Source organism: Oryx dammah, unplaced genomic scaffold, assembly GCF_014754425.2.
Source record: "Oryx dammah isolate SB20612 unplaced genomic scaffold, SCBI_Odam_1.1 HiC_scaffold_28, whole genome shotgun sequence".
In the NCBI taxonomy this organism is placed as follows: domain Eukaryota; kingdom Metazoa; phylum Chordata; class Mammalia; order Artiodactyla; family Bovidae; genus Oryx; species Oryx dammah.
Genome location: NW_024070212.1, coordinates 28,405,449 through 28,423,759, shown reverse-complemented (window position 1 = coordinate 28,423,759; position 18,311 = coordinate 28,405,449). Strand labels below are relative to the sequence as shown.

Sequence of the window (18,311 nt, the reverse complement as noted above, 5' to 3'; positions counted from 1 at the left end):
GAGAGAAAGATTAAATTTTTTACTACAGACATTTTTATTAAAATGTGTTCATGTTGATACCTTTATAGAATTTAGAGAATAGTAAAAGAAACTTATCAGTTGAATAGAGCTCCACAATGAGAAAATGATTATAGTTTATATATTTAAATAAGAAAATTGCTATTTGGAGAAGAGGAATGGTAAGTTCATGGGCTTTAGAATCATTCAGCAGCTTGATATGCCAGAAATTGTTTTGCTTTTTGAGTCAACTTTTGGCACGGGGAAGGTGCTTTAGCTTTTAAAATAGGAAAATATAAGAAGAGGTTAGGTCTTTCCTATCTTCTCTTCCAGAGTTCTCAAACTGCTGTTTTTTTTTTTACAACTGAGTTTCCAAAACAAAACAAGAAGGCTATTTCTTAAGGACTCCACAATTTACTCTTTTAATACTACAGTATGCTGAATTTTCGGAGAAGGCAATGACACCCCACTCCAGTACTCTTGCCTGGAAAATCCCATGGGTGGAGGAGCCTGGTGGGCTGCAGTCCATGGGGTCGCGAAGAGTCAGACATAACTGAGCGACTTGACTTTCACTTTTCACTTTCATGCATTGGAGAAGGAAATGGCAACCCACTCCAGTGTTCTTGCCTGGAAAATCCCAGGGACAACAGAGCCTGGTGGGTTGTCGTCTATGGGGTCGCACAGAGTCAGACACGACTGAAGCGACTTAGCAGCAGCAGCAGCAACATGCTGAATTTTGCCCTCTACATTTCCAGTGAAACTGGTTTTTTTAATGTTACCCATAATCACCTGCCTGACTGCCAGATTTAGTGGACTCTTTTTAGCCCCTATCTGCAGTCCTGACAGCTTTATAAAGCATTTGTTCGTGTTGACCGTGCTCTCCTTGTCTATCTTCTTTGACTCCATTCCCCCATTCTTACTTACTCTGCTCCTTAAATTGGTAATGCTCCTAAGCTTCTATTCTCCATCTTTTCTATTCACAACTTACCTCAGTAATTTTGTCCACTGCCATAGCTTTAATTGCAGTGTCTCCCAGATCTTTTATCTTCCTCTGTTTCTCTTTTGAGGACAGGACCAGGTTCATATTTCCAAGAAATTGTTAGGTATCGCTACAAGGATGTTGCATAGCCCCTCAAATGCAACATCTTCCAAACTGAGTTAAGTCTTTTGTATACCTGCACTTCCTGCCGTCACCAACTGACCTTACATCCTCCCAGTTCTGTGAGCCTGAAACTGGTTATCATCCTCAACTTTTCCTCACCCTATCTTCTTCATTGCAGCTAAGTATCGAGTTCTATCAATTCTGACTTTAAAAAATATGCCATCTCTTAAGTGTCCAGGGTTGCTCATCATTTTTTTTTTCTTATTATCTGTCTCTTGTGCTGTCTCAGTCACTTCAGTCATGTCCAACTCTTTGCCACCCCATGGACTGTAGCCTGCTAAGCTCCTCTCTCCATGGGATCCTCTAGGCGAGAGTACTGGAGTGGGTTTCCACTTCCTCCTCCAGATGTCTGTCTCCTGTGAAGTGAAGTCGCTCAGTCGTGTCCAACTCTTTGTGACCCCATAGACACCAGGGTCCTCCATCCATGGGATTTTCTAGGCAAGAGTACTGGAGTGGATTGCCATTTCCTTCTCCAGGGAACTTCCCAACCCAGGGATCGAACCCAGGTCTCCCACATTGTAGAAAGACGCTTTACCATCTGAGCCCCCAGGGAAGTCTAAATGCCTCTAAATGCAAATTAATACTTCTTTCCTCTTCTCACAGCTGTTTCCATAGGTATCCAATAAATATTTTATAATGTATCATATTTATGCTTAAACAGCCATTAACCTGGGTATCATCTTGACCTCCTCCCCCCACCCCAATCTTCATGCTAGTCATTAAGTTCTGTTGCTTCAACTTGCTTGTCTCTATTATCCACTCTTTCTCTATATTCCCATTACCAGTGCCTTAGCTCCAGCCTTCATAATTTCTTATCTAGGCTATTAATGATTTTCTTATTTGCCTGCCTTTATTTTCACTCCACTCCATCTATTTCATCCTTTATTACTGTTGCCCATAACTTCCCCAGATCTAATTTAATCATGTCACAGTCCAGTTTAATCAGTTTCATCATCATCAAAATAAAGGCCAAACTCCTTAACCCAGCACTCCAGAAATGTGTTTTGGTTCCTATTATAAGACAAGCCCCCGGCATACATACTTCACTCTAGTCCTATCAAATTATTTGTAATTACTGAAAATGCCAGCCATTTTTAATCCCTCAGTGCTCTTTGATCAGTGAAATGGCCTCCCTCTCACCAATCCCAACTCATTCTTTAAGACTGCTTAAACGTTACTCTCTTCTAGAATACTTTTCTGATAACTGGTTTACCAAGCAAGTGGTGGTATTCCTCAGCTCTCCCTCAAAAGCTTGTTTCATTATTATGCTTCCCTGATAGCTCAGACAGTAAAGAGTCTGCTTGCAATGCAGGGGACCCAGGTTCCATTCCTGGGTTCGGAAGATCCCCTGGAGAAGGTAATGGAAACCCAGTCCAGTATTCTTGCCTGGAAAATCCCATGGATGGGGAAGCCTGGCAAGCTATAGTCCATGGGGTTGCAGAGTTGGACACAACTGAGCAACTAACGCCTTCACACTTTCTATTTCACTATATCGTTTCTCTTTTCTGTCTTCACTTTTCGACTATGAACTCCTTGATGTCAAGAACTGTGTTGCTAGTTTTTGTTTTTGCATAAGGAAGGAGAGGGGAGGAAGAGGAGAAAGAAAGGCAAAATAAAGGAAAGAAAAGGGGGAGAAATTCAGTAAATGAATTGACTCACTGGATAGTATAAAAAATTGCTAGGTATTTTAGTCTAGGTTTTATTACCTTTATTTTAAGTGGGCAAGTAACAATCACTTCTTTAACTGCATGAATCTACCCTGCAAAAACCTGTCTGATCTTATCACATGTGAAGGTTTAAAGTGATTACTAAGAGTAATCCAGAAGATAAATTAGCAATTTGTTTACTCTCCTAAAGAAAAGACTGTACTTTATCTGTTAGTTGCTTCTTTTAGTGCTAACTAAAATGCTGACTCAACTTCCACATTAACACTGAAATATATTTATATATTTGTTGATCTTTATTCTTATTAGGCATTAATACATCCTTCTTAGTGAATTTTTCAGGGAGCAAATGGAATATTTCAACTATCTCTATAGTTGCTTGATTCAGTTCAGTTCAGTCGCTCAGTTGTGTCCGACTCTGCAACCCTGTGGACTGCAGTACACCAGGCTTTCCTGTCCATCACCAACTCCTGGAGCTTACTCAAACTCATGTCCATTGAGTTGGTGATGCCATCCAACCATCTTCTCTGGCCTTCAATCTTTCCCAGCATCAGAGTCTTTTCAAATGAGTCAGTTCTTTGCATCAGGTGGCCAAAGTGTTGGAGTTTCAGCTTTAGCATCAGTCCTTCCAATGAATATTCAGGACTGATTTCCTTTAGGATGGACTGATTGGATCTCATTGCAGTCCAAAGGACTCTCAAGAGTCTTCTCCAACACCACAGTTCAAAAGCATCAGTTCTTCAGCGCTCAGCTTTCTTTATAGTCCAACTCTCACATCCATACATGACTACTGGAAAAACCATAGCTTTGAATAGACAGACCTTTGTTGGCAAAGTAATGTCTCTGCTTTTTAATGCTAATCCCTTGAATTTATAGTTGCTTAAATTCTCCAAAATTCTCACAGAGCATAAATACAGATGTGGTACCGTTGTAGAATTCATCCTTACATAGCACAATTGAGTTCCCATGCTATTTCAAGAAAATTTCTATTAAAGAAAATTCTCTCATAGGAAATTCTCCATGATATTGCTTTGGTAATATTATTATAGAGCATTTTTCACAGTTTCCTTGTTCATACAATCCAACAAATACTTTTATTCATGTAGCAGTTGCTTGGTGTTGACTTGAAGAAAAACACACAACATGAAGGAGAGTTGTTTCATATTTAGGGTCTAACTAAGGACCATGCCCCAGGGAACAGACACTCAGTAACTCTGAGGATCTGTTCCAAGAGCTAGGAGAGGAGCCAGGATGTATATGAATTTTTTGGTTAGGATGTCTATGTAGTCAAGCATACGTTTTAGTAAAAGATTACTGCTAATCACAAAGAACAGATAGATATCTCAAGTTAATGGTCTTAGTACTTTTCTGTGTATGGGAAGAAAAGTCACTGGGGTCACTGAAATTCTTCCTTCAATAATGCATCTAATTTTCTAAGACCCGTTTATCCAAAGCACAGAGCACCTCATCCTGTTTTATTTTTTCATCCCGAATTGCTTTCAGGATGCAGTGGGTTGCAACTTAACCCTTGTAGAACTGGGTGATGAGTGATGCTGTTTGTTCTTTTTTCTGTTAACATGAGTCATAAAATATTGTACTTAATTGATGATTGTTTGCCTTGTAGCTGTGGAGGATCAAAGTGAACTGAAGTATATCCCAGTTCTTCTCAGTTGTTTTGATCTGTTTTCACATAGTAGTTACTTTTCAGCTATTCTCATCTTTTCCATCTCAGACATTTCAACCAGATTTTTTCAAAGGAAAACCGCAAAAGCTCACCAGACTTCAAAGCTACCAGTTAATATTATATACATAGGCAGAGAACTATGCTGGGGGAAAAGGGGTGGAGATGATTCAGAGCTTTTCATTAAGAGGCTGGTCATCTATTCTCTTCTTTTTTCCTGAATGTGGAATAATACTTTTTATTAGAGCATAACGGTTTGTACTGTTTATCGGGTTCAATGGGATTTTTTTCTTACAAAGTGGATACATTGTACTGCAGCTTAATGATATGAAATTAATAAGTTCTTTGATATTTTCTAAGCCTGTTTGCTGCCTAGAATGTGTCATTTGTATATGTATGCATATGTGTCTGTGTTTCACTGTAGCAGAAACACAGTCTACAAGAAATTGAGAATCAAAGAATGTTCATCATAGAGTACAACTGTAGATTTAACTTCCTCCTTGCTGAGCTCCTGTGTATAATTGATAGCAATAAAAACCACCTGCTAGGAACACTCCTGCCAACTTAAACCATGTCTGACTAATAAAAAGATTCTTCAGCAGCCTTACCTTGGAAAACAGACAGAGTGGGAGGGAAAGAGGATTCTTTCTTGACAGGGTAAGTTTATGTTGAAAAGACCAAAATTTTTTTCTTTTTTAGCTATCAGAAATTCAACTACCTTTAATTTTTCTGATTATATTTTATTGGTCACTTTACTTGCAATAGTACATAATAATTCTATGTAAGATATTTCTTTGTGATCATACACAAATAGAGATTCTACACAAGGCACTGCGTAGTTTTCCTTCAGACACTTAGATCTTGTTATTTCAAGAGAAAGTAGGTATTTTCTTAGATTTTAAGCAAATCTAAATTACCCACTTGAAATGGTTTAAATCCAAGACTGGGCTTTTCTGTGGAGAGAAGTGGGTTAGAATATGATAACAGAAATAATCGACAATTCCTTTGCATCATAGTGAAAAAATTCACAAGCTGCTTGTTATTGACTTGCAGGCTGTGTCTCACATCAGTGCTATAAAGCTATTTAGATGAAATAATTATACCAGGTGATTTTTAGAATACCTAGCATTTTTATGACTCATGATTCAAGTAAACACCTTTGAGTTTAATGTTGTCTTTTGTTCTCTGCTTCTGATTACTTGCTAAGACATTTACTAGTTATTGAAGAAGTCACTCGAGTCAAACTGTGTTTGTATTTTGAAAGTGAGTTCTTACCTTACCGTCTCCCAGATATCAGTGTAATGAAAGATGGGAATTCACTTGGTAAATTCTTTTCTTGTTGGTTTTGAAACTGGCATTTCACTCAATTCTTTTTTTTTTTTTAATTCACAGAACTCCCTTACGGCTGGGAGAAAATAGAGGATCCTCAGTATGGGACGTATTATGTTGAGTAAGTTCGCTACCTCCGTTTATGCTTTCCCAAATGTTTCCCTTTCATTGCATAGCTTTAGGGAGTGAACCAAGTACCTTACGCTTCTGCAATCCCACTTTCAGGTTTTGCCACCAGGGGGATGAGAAGGTCGGGACGGTGGGCATTTACTTCCCTGATCCTGTGCTCCCTAGAGGTTGGCTTTGAAGTAAAGATAGAGAGCGAGGGTACGTTGCTCAGATGATTAATAGCTGGAGATGTCATCAGTACTGCTCCGGCCTCTGGAAAGAGAAGTAGTGGGTAGAAAACGAAAGGTGAACGAGTAAGGTCACTTTCAACAGCATACCTGCGTGATTCTGAAGGTGATGAAAGGACTTTAAGGGCATTGTATCAGAGTGATCCGAAGTTTTCAAGTACATGATTACAACTGTTCTCTTTTTTAAGGAGTTAATCAAGGAAAACTTAGTTTTCTTTTTGGAGGTGAAAGAGAGTTGCTTCTGACACAGCTGTTATAGTTAAATTTAAACGTAAATCTGTGTTGGAATAGAGGATCAAACACCTGCCTATGTTAGCCAGAGAAATTAGGATAACATCAACTGCTGATTTTTCTTTCCCTTTTCTTCATTTATCTAATTGCTACATTGTTATGATCATTGGGATTGCTTTCTTTCCAGATGATATAGATAGAATTTTGACCTCAGTCATCTACTACCAGGCAAATAATTAGATCAGAGAGGTTACTGTTAACTTGGGAACTAGGAGTCTGCACCATCTGCCAAGGTAGTGAAGGCAAAATGTTATTACCTGGAAATATGGTGAACATGAACCTCTTCTGTTTTTATGATTGCTGATTAGTTTTTCATCATTTGTTGGCATAAATGAATGCCACTTCCCTAAAGTGAATAACTGATTCCTGTTATAATGCTAGTTCTTATACTAGTGTGTAGGCTGTTACTTGAGTCACTGTGCTTAGGGAGATTTTTGGATAAAGTCTAACTTATACCCTAAGAAAAATAACTCAGTTTGACCCTTAGATCTATAACTTAACAGCTCCATTAAAAGGTTATGTTAATTTTATTTCATATCTTTCCGATACTGTGATGTGAGAAGTATACAGCAGTTCTTTTGTTACTTTTTTCTAAAGTATATTTAGTTAAAAGAAAAAAAAATAACCATTTTTCAAGTCAAAGGAATATTTGAAGGCTAGCTGAAAAGAATTTGTGGTAAATTTCCCCCTAATAGTTAGTCTGTTCAAATTGGGCTTCCATCAACTATCATTTGCCATTAACACTGCTGAACATTTCTGAGATAATGATTCTCATTCTCTTAGTATCCATTCCAACAAATGTGAATGCGTGGTCAAGAGGTGAAATTCATTTGCCTGTTATAAAATCTTGCGCTAAATGATCTGGTTCTCATTAAACAAGGATGTACTAATATTGAAGCAACTTCAGGGCAGTCCTGAAGTGACCTGCTCCCAGCTGTCATGAAGGCATGTGAAACAGCCTGATTAGAAGCAACAGCAGTGGCAGCGATGTGATTTTGTATGATAGTTCCCAGACGAGCTCATTTTACTGGAGGGTAATTTATTAGATTAAGAAAGAGCAGGCTGTACTCAAGATGCACATTAGTATGGAATCAGCCGAGTTCTGAAGTGTGGCTTGATTCCCAGATTAGTTAGGCTTTGAATCTCAACTAGAGTAATCTGCAGTGAGTTTACTGATGGAGATAAAAAACTGTTACTTGAATGGCTATTCTCTGGCTCTCTTAGTTTGTCAAACCAGATGGCGCAATGATTGCTCTTGGCAAGAGCCTTATAGTAGTAACACCAACTGCAATGGCAGGTTTTTGGGGTAAGCATTTATTTTAGAAGATGAAATTCTGAAATGGATTAGTTTATTTTTGGAAATAAAATTGTTCCCAAAATTTAATGGAAGGCCTTCCATAAGAATGTACATATCTTTAGAAATGTTGTCTTATTGTATTCTTTAATTGCCTTCCTACAGTTCGGTGACACAGTCAAAATATGCATCTGCTTTTCATATCTTAACTTTTCATGAAGGATAATGATTTTGTTTGTGGAGATGAATTCTCATATATTTATACAAAATTTTAATAGAGATGAAATTTCAAATTATATATTATCTATTTAATCAGGCTTGTTTGCTACTCTTGTTTACTTTTTCTGATAATCTATTATGTTCTCTTCCCTTCCCATAGCTGGTTTTACAGAAAACAAAATTTGTTACATGTTAATAATACTATGGGTATAAGTAACTAAAGGAAAGGGAGAGTGTTTTTACTGTTTTGTTTTTTGGTTGACATTTTAATCTAGGTAGTCTAAGGTGACAGATGCAATTACTCTTTTCTCTAAAATCTTACACTCTTTTGTCAAAGACTTTTCAGGAAAGGGATTACTCATTTGCATTCTTCTACTCTCTTCTCCCACACATTACAAAGAGTATAAATATAAATTACTCCTTTTTATGTATTAATGCCTGGGCGGCAAAGTGAGTCATTCTAACTGATGATGTTCAAGTAAGCCAAAGTTCTTTCTAAACAGGTTTATTCTTTTCGAAGTGTCAGTTTCTAGTTTTGTTTTTTCAAGAATATGTAAATTATCAGTACATAATAAATAACTTTAAAAATGGTACCTAACTTAACACCAAATATTTTCATTTTCGTGGAAGGTTAAACAGTTAACTCAGTTGATAAGGTCCTTTCTCATAGTAAGAAGCAGAAGCATACTTGAGTTTTAGTGAAATCAGAACCCAAAGAATGTCACGTAGAACTTGCCATATTTAGAGCTCTGAAACTGAATACCTACATCTGTTGCAGGGTTGCACTAGAAGCCTAAAAGGCATAGAGAAGCATACTCAGAAGCTAGGGTACCTTGCTCTAAGGGTTTTTTTTTTCTCCCTGTCAACCCCTCCTCCATCCCCATTAATGGTCACAAGTGGCAAAGAAATTATCCAAGTTGTATGACTATTTGTATATAGATTTTGTAATATTCAGCTTATCTAAAGACAATCATAATCTGAAATTCTCATGATTTAGTGTTTAATTGTTGATGTTTAGTAATGTCACTTCTTGTTAAAATGGATTCTGCTGGGAAATGAATTTCAATTGGCTGAAATGTGTTTGCAGTGTAGAAGTGCTAGAATATAATTCCCCCTTGTTTCTGTATTAGACCTGTTTGCAGTCTTAAGCATCTTTCATATAGTAGTTGCGTTCTTAATCCACTTACAGTTAACTGGCTTGCCAGGTTAACCAATGCTCAGTTCTTCTGTGAAACATACTCTCGCCATAGTGTATTGAATACTGTCATCTAATGGCCTGCCTCTCGTCTCCCCATACTTTTCTGATTTCCACCAGACTTGTATGCTTTCAAAGAGTTAGTTATGATTGTTCCTAAATTGTCAAAAAGAATTGAACTTATAATTATGTAATTAGTTATTATATAATTTTGAAGCAATTTAACTGTAAAAGAGTTGGTCTGTGATAACAGTTTGATAAAAGCAAGTCACTTTGCTTTTTTGATGTAAATTGATGTGGGTGAGTCAGTTGGAAAAATAATAGTAAAATTCTAGAAGGCATCTGTACTCAGATTTCTTCAAAAGTATCTTCACAGCTGCTTCACTTCAGAGAAACTTAAAACCCTCCTACTATTAACTGCCTTTAAAAAAAACTTAACTGATTAATTGCCAATAGTTCTAGCTATATCATATATGAGGGCTTCATTTATAGTTTTGAAAGCTGTTGTTAGCAGTATTAGAAATGATTATAGAGAAGCTGTATGAAACATTTCAGCAACTTTGACTTCTAGGCGTCTTCTGTGGGTCATTCTTTAGCTGCTGAAAAGCTCTTCCTCCATGACTTGTCAGCATCTCTGGGTTCCATAGCATAAGGATACCTGTTTGTCCCTTAACGTGTGATGATGGAATGATACGAGAGTCTATTTTAAAATATGTAACTCTTTCACATTAAACTGAAATGCATATTTGTCTACATTTTACAGTCACCTTAACCAGAAAACTCAGTTTGAAAATCCAGTGGAGGAAGCCAAAAGGAAAAAGCAGTTAGGACAGACTGATACTGGGTCTTCAAAACCAGGTAGAACTTTTACCTCTATCTTCTAAGAATAACTTGTGACATTTATATGCTGAAATAATAGAAGTGAATTTTAACTTTGAAAATCAACAGAGACTGTCTAATTTTTGTCACTGTAAAGATATGAATAATCTTAATAAAACATCTGGCCATTTTGAAAATGTTGAGGTTTTTTTTCTCTTGCTGCTTATATAGAAAGTGTGAAATTGTTGGGAGAAGGGATTGAATAACTTTGTTATGGGTGCAAGGTTTTAATTTGTGAATTGGATTGTTTTCTAGTGTTTAAGGCCAAGTCAGTATTAGATCTTTGATTCATTATGAGCTTCTCCCAAGTTAATTGCTTAGATTTAACATTAGTGACCATTCAAGATTCTTTATTAACTGATATGAACAAATACTAAGCAAATCCACCATATTGGGTGCCTATGTCATTGATTCTCAACTGGGATAGTAGGGCAGTAGTAATATCAGAATCATTTGAGGAACATTTTTAAAACGCATAGGTCCTGAGATTCTGATGAGCCTAGCCATGTGTATTTCGTAAAAGATGTCCAGGATGTTCCATCCTACTCATCCCTCATTGCCTCCCCCTTCTCTGTCATTACTAAGATGTTTATCATCATAATCTAGTAGATTCTTCACTCAGTTGCTGATGAAACAGTTTTTTCTTATAGCCCCTCTTCAAAAATATAGTCCCTTCCCTTAAGTTTTACTTTTGATTTAGCAAATATTTTTAGATTAATAAATATTTTTGAGCACCTTCTATATGCCCAGTGCTTTCCTTGGTACCTGGTATTAAAAAATGAAGAGTAAGACAGGTCTTACCCTCAAAGTTTACAGTCTAAAACAGGAAACTGATGGTTATAATATATGCTGGTCGATGCCATCCTGTGTTAGTAGTTAAATGTACAGGGAGACAGAGCAAGTTTGAACCCCAGCTGTGTGACCTTGGGTGAGTTTTTAAAATGTTTGTTTTCTCATCTAATAATACAAAATATGAATGGTAGTAGTACCTACCTCTTAAGGTGGTTCTGTGTATGCAAGTTAATACATGTAAAGTGCTTACAAATACATGTCTGGCACATGGTGGCCAAAAAATGATAGTTTTCATTGTTATTAATAGAGACATACAAGGTTCAGTGGTGGTGTAAAAGAGGGAGTGCTCACCTTTGCTTTGAAGGAGCAAGTTGAGGGGCAGGGGGACAAGTCAGCCTTGTGAATTTGAGTCATTAGGGAAATGAGCATCAAAACCACAGTGAGAGACCACTCTATGCCTACAAGGATGGCTGTAACCAAAAAAAGCAGACAGTGACAAGTGCTGGCAAGGAAGTGAAGCAGTCAGAGCCCTCATACCTTGATGGTGCAATGTAAAATGGCGCAGCCACTTTGGAAAAGTTTGGCAATCCTTCAGAACGTTAAGTAGTTATAATATTAATATGTTCATGGTAACTGCTACATTTCCATTCCCAATATGTACCTAAAAGGAATGAATGTATTTGCCTACACAAAATCTTGTACATGAGTGTTCACAGCAACATTACTCATAATATCCAAGAAGTATAAACAACCCAACAAATCAGTGAATAAATAAAATGTGATATATCTGTATAGTGGAATATTATTTGGTGATAAAAAAAGGAATAAAGTACATGCTACAATACAGATGAACCTCAAAAAATTATGCTAAGTGAAATAAACCATTCAAAAGACCACATATTATATAATTCCATTTATATTAAATGTCCAGATTGGGCATGTCTACAGACAGAAAGTGGCTTAGTGATTGAGGTTAGGATGTGAGGGCAGGTTGGGGAGAAATGAGAAGTGACTGCTAATGAGCACCAAGATTTCTTTGGTGTGTGTTTGGGGAGCGAGAAACTGTGCTAAAGTTAGATTGTGGTGATGGTTACCACATCATTGACTTGTATAATTCTGTCATATGTGGATTATGTCTCAATAAAGCTGTTAAAAAAGAGATTTATCAGAAAATTTTAAACCATATTTTGAAAAGCTAACTTAAACAGTACTTTTTAAGTTATGAATCTGTACAGTTTGATCCCCAGTTTTCGTTAAGTGCCCTAATGGCAGCCAGGTGGAGCGAACTTTCTGGGAAAGAGAAGACAGGTATTACTTGCAAATGTGGATCACTTTTAGTGCTAGGATCATCTGAGGAAACCTCTAAAAATAGGCTTTTCAGTGAAACTGCTTTTCGTCTTCCTAAAGTTTCCACTAAGCACAGGTATAAGGGAAAGAAGCATGAAGCTATTTGCTAGTAGTGCAGGGGTTCACTCTGCTCATCAGATGTAAGTTAAAGGCTGCAGAAAGCCTGAGTCATGGCTTGTAAAAGGTTCTCAATGTATTCTCTTTTATAAGTTTGTGACAGTTGCCTTCATCTTCCTAGTATAGTGTTTTCTACATAGAGCTCCAGTAGCTGCTTATTCAGTTGAAATATACATCCAAATGAGTGCCCAAGGCTTTCAGGATTTTAATAATAAAGGTTATCCTTCGGGTGTGTCATTCTGACTTCTATCTAAAGGACTCTTTGCCATTAGGAAAATGTAAGTACAGACAAGGCAATGAGAAGGAGATGAAATAGATGTTTTTATACCTTTCAAATGACATACAAGAGTCCTATAAAAGAATGAGAAATGATTCATTAGCTAAGTTTTTTTTTTCAGTGATTTAATATATGAATTTAAATTCCAACTGTTCTATAACATTGGATTCTCTCTTATTTTCTTTCTGTTATGGTTTGTTGTATTTAAATTATATAGACTCTCTTAGAAATTAGCTTTGAGGAGTATATTCATTGTAATTATTCTTGTTTCTCATTTTTGTGCAGATACAGAAAAATCGCACTTCACTCGAGATCCATCCCAGCTTAAAGGCATCCTTGTTCGAGCATCATTGAAAAAAAGCACAATGGGATTTGGTTTTACCATTATTGGTGGGGATAGGCCTGATGAGTTCCTACAAGTGAAAAATGTGCTGAAAGATGGTCCTGCAGCTCAGGATGGGAAAATTGCACCAGGTAACAGGTTTTCCAGAAATACTTAAAAGGGGTCTTCCCTGGCGGTCCACTGTTTAAGACTCTGCTTCCACTGCAGGGGTCATGAGTTCCATCGCTGGTTGGGGAACTAAGATCCCACACGTGTCACATGGCGTGGCAAAAAAATTTTTTTAAAAAAGAAAAGTACTTAAAGAGTTGTGATCCTATAACAAAAACTATAGTGAGAATGTTTTATATATATATATAACATATATACCAAATATATAATAGCTATATAAGTATATATCATATATGTATTTTGTGTGTGTGTGTGTAGAGAGAGAGAGAGAGAGAAAGAAATTATACAACCAGGAGGTAGATTCCTGTATTAAAATAGTGTATCTTCTAAATTAAGTACATGGTAATTTTGAGGGAGGGTCATTTATTAATATTTTGAATAGTTTGTGTAGTTTGAGATAACACTTTGGCTATACTAAGCTAAGGATTTATTAACCATCTCAGAAAATTATTTGATTGTCTGATGTTCTCTGATTATGTAGGGTACTTTTGGAGTTATTTAACATTTACCTGTAATCTTTTTTGAAAAGTGATTCATTGTGATGTTTACAGTGATACTGAACAAATTGGTATATCCCACATTTTTTCACCAGGTCAGACCCTTTCCTTTGTTTTTTGCTTTCTTAGTGGCTATTAGTAAAGTTAAGCCACTATGTTAAGAATTATAGACAATAAAGCTTAAAAAAGAATACGAAAAGAATGGGAAAAAAGAATTATATTATTATAGACAATAAGGTTATTATATTTACAGAGCTGTATGAATTTGTCTTTTATGTAGTTTTCTCAACATCTTTACTTGGTGACTGTTACATATTTTTATGTGAGCAACTGTTTATGGCTATAGGTTATAGGAAGTTTAAGACTATGATTATGAGGAAGGTTTAAATACTTTTTTTCCAGAAAGATTTTAATAATCCACTGAGGTTGCTTCTTACATTATTTGCTAGGCTTTTCTAATCCTCTGTTATTTCACATACTATGTGTAAATATATTCTCCATTTGGATGATTCAATTGTCATATTACTTTTGATGGCCGGTATCAACTTATTTTCAATTAGTATATGGGATCTCTCATATTATGCTTCCCGAATTAGGTGATAGAAATTTAAACTAGAAAACTTAAAATAATTAAAAGTTATATTTATAAAGAAAATTATTTTTCTAATTTATTACTTTATAAAATCAATAAACTCTGGAGATTAAAATTAAGGTTTTGTCCTAAGTCCTCAATTTTTACTTTTTAAATATTTTTGTCCATGAAACACATCTCAAAACTATTGTATATGCTGTCAGGATTTTATGATGTAGATTTAGATTTGTCTAAAGGTGTTATTTTAATTTGTAAAAAAGTGTTATTAATTTGTAAAGCAATAGGATATTTCCATAAAAACTCAGAGAACTTTGACTAGGGGAGGAAAAGTCAAAGCTTTATTTCTAATTAGTTTAATTTCTTTATCTTCTTGAATTTTAAAATGAATTTCCACAGGCTAACATTTGTTTTTAAATAGCATTCATGTTGATTTTTTAAAGCCTACATGCAATCAGAACAAATTGAAGCACCTTTATTTGGCAATAACCTTTTAAATAATCATATTCAAATAAAAGCAGCAAATGGATGAGACATCAGAGGACAAATTTTAAAAATCAAAACTGCATTTAAAAAAACACACAACTGATGAGTGGCAAAGATCCTACAACCAAAGTGGGTCATAATGATGTAAAATCAAGAAAGTAAAACCAGCTTTTAAAAGGATTAATTCAGCTGAATTTTCAGCATCTTAAATAATATAGTCTTTTTTTTTTAAATATAGTCTACTTGTATTGAATTTTTTTGTTGCTTATTTCTCCTTTGGATAACTAAATTACACTAAATTGAAAGTCTCTCCAAAAAAGAAAGATGTGAAAAGAAAATACATTCATAAGTTATTATTCTAATCTTTAACCTTACACTGTTCAAACTAGAATGAATTTTTAAGTATGTTGTAATCAGTGGCGACTTAAAAATCATGAAATAAGATGTATTTAAAGAATGTCTGTTTTGTCTGTTTGTATAAGTAGCCAGTGGAGTTGTGCACCGTTGTCTATGTACTGAACACCTACTACAATGTACCTAGCTTTGTGTGCCCACTTAGGTGTCACTCAAAGGATATACTACCAAGGATAATATGAATCTTTTTTAAGATTCACTTGAGCTTGAGGTCATAACTGTTTGCCACTAAGCACACATTTATGTGGCTTCCCAGGTGGCTCAAGCGGTAAAGAATCGACCTGCCAGTGCAGCAGACATGGGTTCAGTCACTGGGTTGGAAAGACCCCTGGAGGAGGAAATGGCAACCCATTCCAGTATTCTTGCCTGGAGAGTTCCATGGACAGAGGAGCCTGACAGGCATGGGGTCGCAAGGAGTCATACACAAACACACACACACATTTATATATTCTTTTTAGGGAGGAGTCGCCAAAGGGAGAATGACATATCTGTGCTCAAAATCTATTTTTTCAGTGGTTAATGAATAGTAAGAGGTGTCCAGAACTCAAATTTAGGTGCTAAATTTCAGTCATTTTTATCTCCCCCAATAAAAGATCAATTTACTTGATGGCTTTAAGATTTTTAATGTGATTTGTGTTTTACCAGGTGATGTTATTGTAGACATCAATGGCAACTGTGTCCTTGGTCACACCCATGCAGATGTTGTCCAGATGTTTCAATTGGTACCTGTCAATCAGTATGTAAACCTCACTCTATGTCGTGGGTATCCGCTTCCTGATGACAATGAAGATCCTGTTGTGGACATTGTTGCTGCTACTCCTGTCATCAATGGACAGTCATTAACCAAGGGAGAGACTTGCATGAATACTCAGGATTTTAAGTCAGGAGCAGTGGTGCTGGACCAGAATGGAAAATCGGGACGTAGCTTGATCAGTGATCGTTTTAATGGAGCATCAGATCTGAGTGAACAGAGAGCGTCTACGGCATCGTCAGGCAGCTCCCAGCCAGAACTAGTGACTATCCCTCTGATCAAGGGCCCTAAAGGCTTTGGGTTTGCAATTGCTGACAGCCCAACTGGGCAGAAGGTGAAAATGATATTGGATAGTCAGTGGTGTCAAGGCCTACAGAAAGGGGATATAATTAAGGAGATTTACCATCAAAATGTGCAGAATTTAACACATCTCCAAGTGGTAGAGGTGCTAAAGCAGTTTCCAGTAGGTGCAGATGTACCATTACTTATCTTAAGAGGAGGTGAGTAAAAGCACAAGGAAAAGTCATCATTGTTCATGCATTTATATCTGTGAATTGTCCTTCCTTCCAGGTCAGAATATCTCTTTCCCAGAAGACTTAACTGGTAATTAGTGTGCATTTTCCTTAAGTTCTGTCTGACTGCTTCCATAAGCGGTATCTTTTATAGTTTTTTTTTTTTAGTTATTAGTGGTTTCATTTGTGTCCATTATGGATTTCTTTCCCTCTGTGTTCTTTTTAAAATCTGATTTATGACTTTAATGATTAGCTAGAGTCATAGCATTGTCCTACTTCAGATGAAATATATCCTCTTAATTTCATTTTCTCTGTTGATGGCAATAATAGAAATGGACTCTTTCAAGCAGTGGTAGTTCATCTGGACCTCTGTAATGTACCAAGGATGTTTTGAAAGAGCTAGCATCTCTGTGAATAAGTAAAAATGTTGGATGGTGTGTTAATCTGTTCTGTAAAAGCAGTCATGATAGCTTGTGCTCGTAAAGCTTTTATCTTAAGCTTTAATATCTGTCAGTAAATGTTAATTAAACCCCACAGTGCTCATGTGAGAGAAATATAATTTTATTTTCCAAGGTCATCAACTGACTTGAACTGCTCCCAGACATAAATGCAGTTCCAAGGACTAATCAAAAGTTATATTTTAACGGGCTTTCTTAAATCCATACCAATGAATGACTAGTATTTTAAAGAATAAAATTTAGCCCTTCACATGTATCTCACTGGCTGTTAGTTTTCATTTTTGAGGCAAATGAACAATTTAACTTCGATTCTCATTTCTTTGAACTGTTTTTGTTTCTTCTCTGGGTGATAATCTGCTCAGAGTAAGTGCAGATCTCTTTGTGGGGGCTGGTGAGTCATCCAGAGTTCCAACAAATATAAGTGTCCAGGGTTCTGTGTCAAACAGGTTGGATGTTAGTTTCCTGCCTAGTTGCTGGTTGATTCCACAATACAGGAAAGTAATGGTAATCTATTTGAGTCTTGCTTCACTTTATCTATAAAATGGCAGTAACATGTATGCCTTAGGACTGTCATAAAAAATGAAATATGTGTATAATGCCTGGCACGTAGAACATGTTGGACATAATTTACTAGCCTACTAAAAGTCGAAGCTAGTTTTATCATAAACATTAGCAGTATTTGTAGTCTGGGAATCCTTCCTGTGTTTTTAAAATGTGGCTCATTTTTTTTAAGGTCCTCCTTCACCAACTAAAACTGCCAAATTGGTGAGTATGCAGTTGTCCTCAAATTCTTCTTTCCAACACACGGAGAGAGACGTTGCCTTTCCCTCCATGAGGGCTGCTCATGGGGTGGGTGTTTACAGACTGGGAGGAGTCGGAAGACAGACTGCCCTGGGCTTGGAACAGAAACTCAGGGAAGTGTGCAAGTTAGAAAAAGCCATCTGTAGAGGAAGTGTGCTCTGCTGGTTATTTCTGTTGAAGAAATGTTACAGACCTGTAGTAGTCTGATGTTCTATGTAGTAAAACGTGGACTCATTGAGGTGCCTACTGATGGGTCCTTTGGCTTTCTTTGTGTTTCAGAGGAGCAAGGGTAAGAAGTAGCTAGACATTGGGCAGATGTCTTGCTACAATGAGAAGATGCAGTGGTTTCCCACAATACATGGGGACTGTCATTACCCACATTTAGCCAACCGTCTGACGTTTAGGGCTAGAGCAGTTGTGGCCTCTCTGCTCAGTTTGCTTGTTATCAGACCAAGAGGCTGTCAGATTTGGAACAGTTTTTTTTGTGGTGTTCTTCTGAATAAATGACTAGCCTATTTTAGGACCTGTGTGAAGACTTAAGACCTAAACAAAGGACATACCAGATAATGGTGTGAAAGAAACTGTGCTAGGTACACGTGTAGCTACTTACATATTTAAGTTTACAATTATATGGATATAAAGACAATTAGGTATATAATCCTATTCGCTCTAGTTTGCTTCATTTGGAGTGT

General features: G+C 36.5%; 1 protein-coding gene across 2 annotated transcripts in view; it reads left to right on the top strand.

Annotated features, from left to right (window-relative positions):
• The window catches only part of MAGI3 (membrane associated guanylate kinase, WW and PDZ domain containing 3), a 252,719-nt gene that overhangs the window by 189,830 nt on the left and 44,578 nt on the right, over positions 1 to 18,311 (top strand). For both annotated transcript variants that reach the window (XM_040231001.1, XM_040231000.1), the window contains exons 7-11: positions 5,897 to 5,954; positions 9,952 to 10,046; positions 12,886 to 13,074; positions 15,743 to 16,348; positions 17,552 to 17,583. In XM_040231001.1, coding sequence (XP_040086935.1) covers positions 5,897 to 5,954; positions 9,952 to 10,046; positions 12,886 to 13,074; positions 15,743 to 16,348; positions 17,552 to 17,583 — 980 coding nt within the window. The remainder of the gene's footprint in view (positions 1 to 5,896; positions 5,955 to 9,951; positions 10,047 to 12,885; positions 13,075 to 15,742; positions 16,349 to 17,551; positions 17,584 to 18,311) is intronic.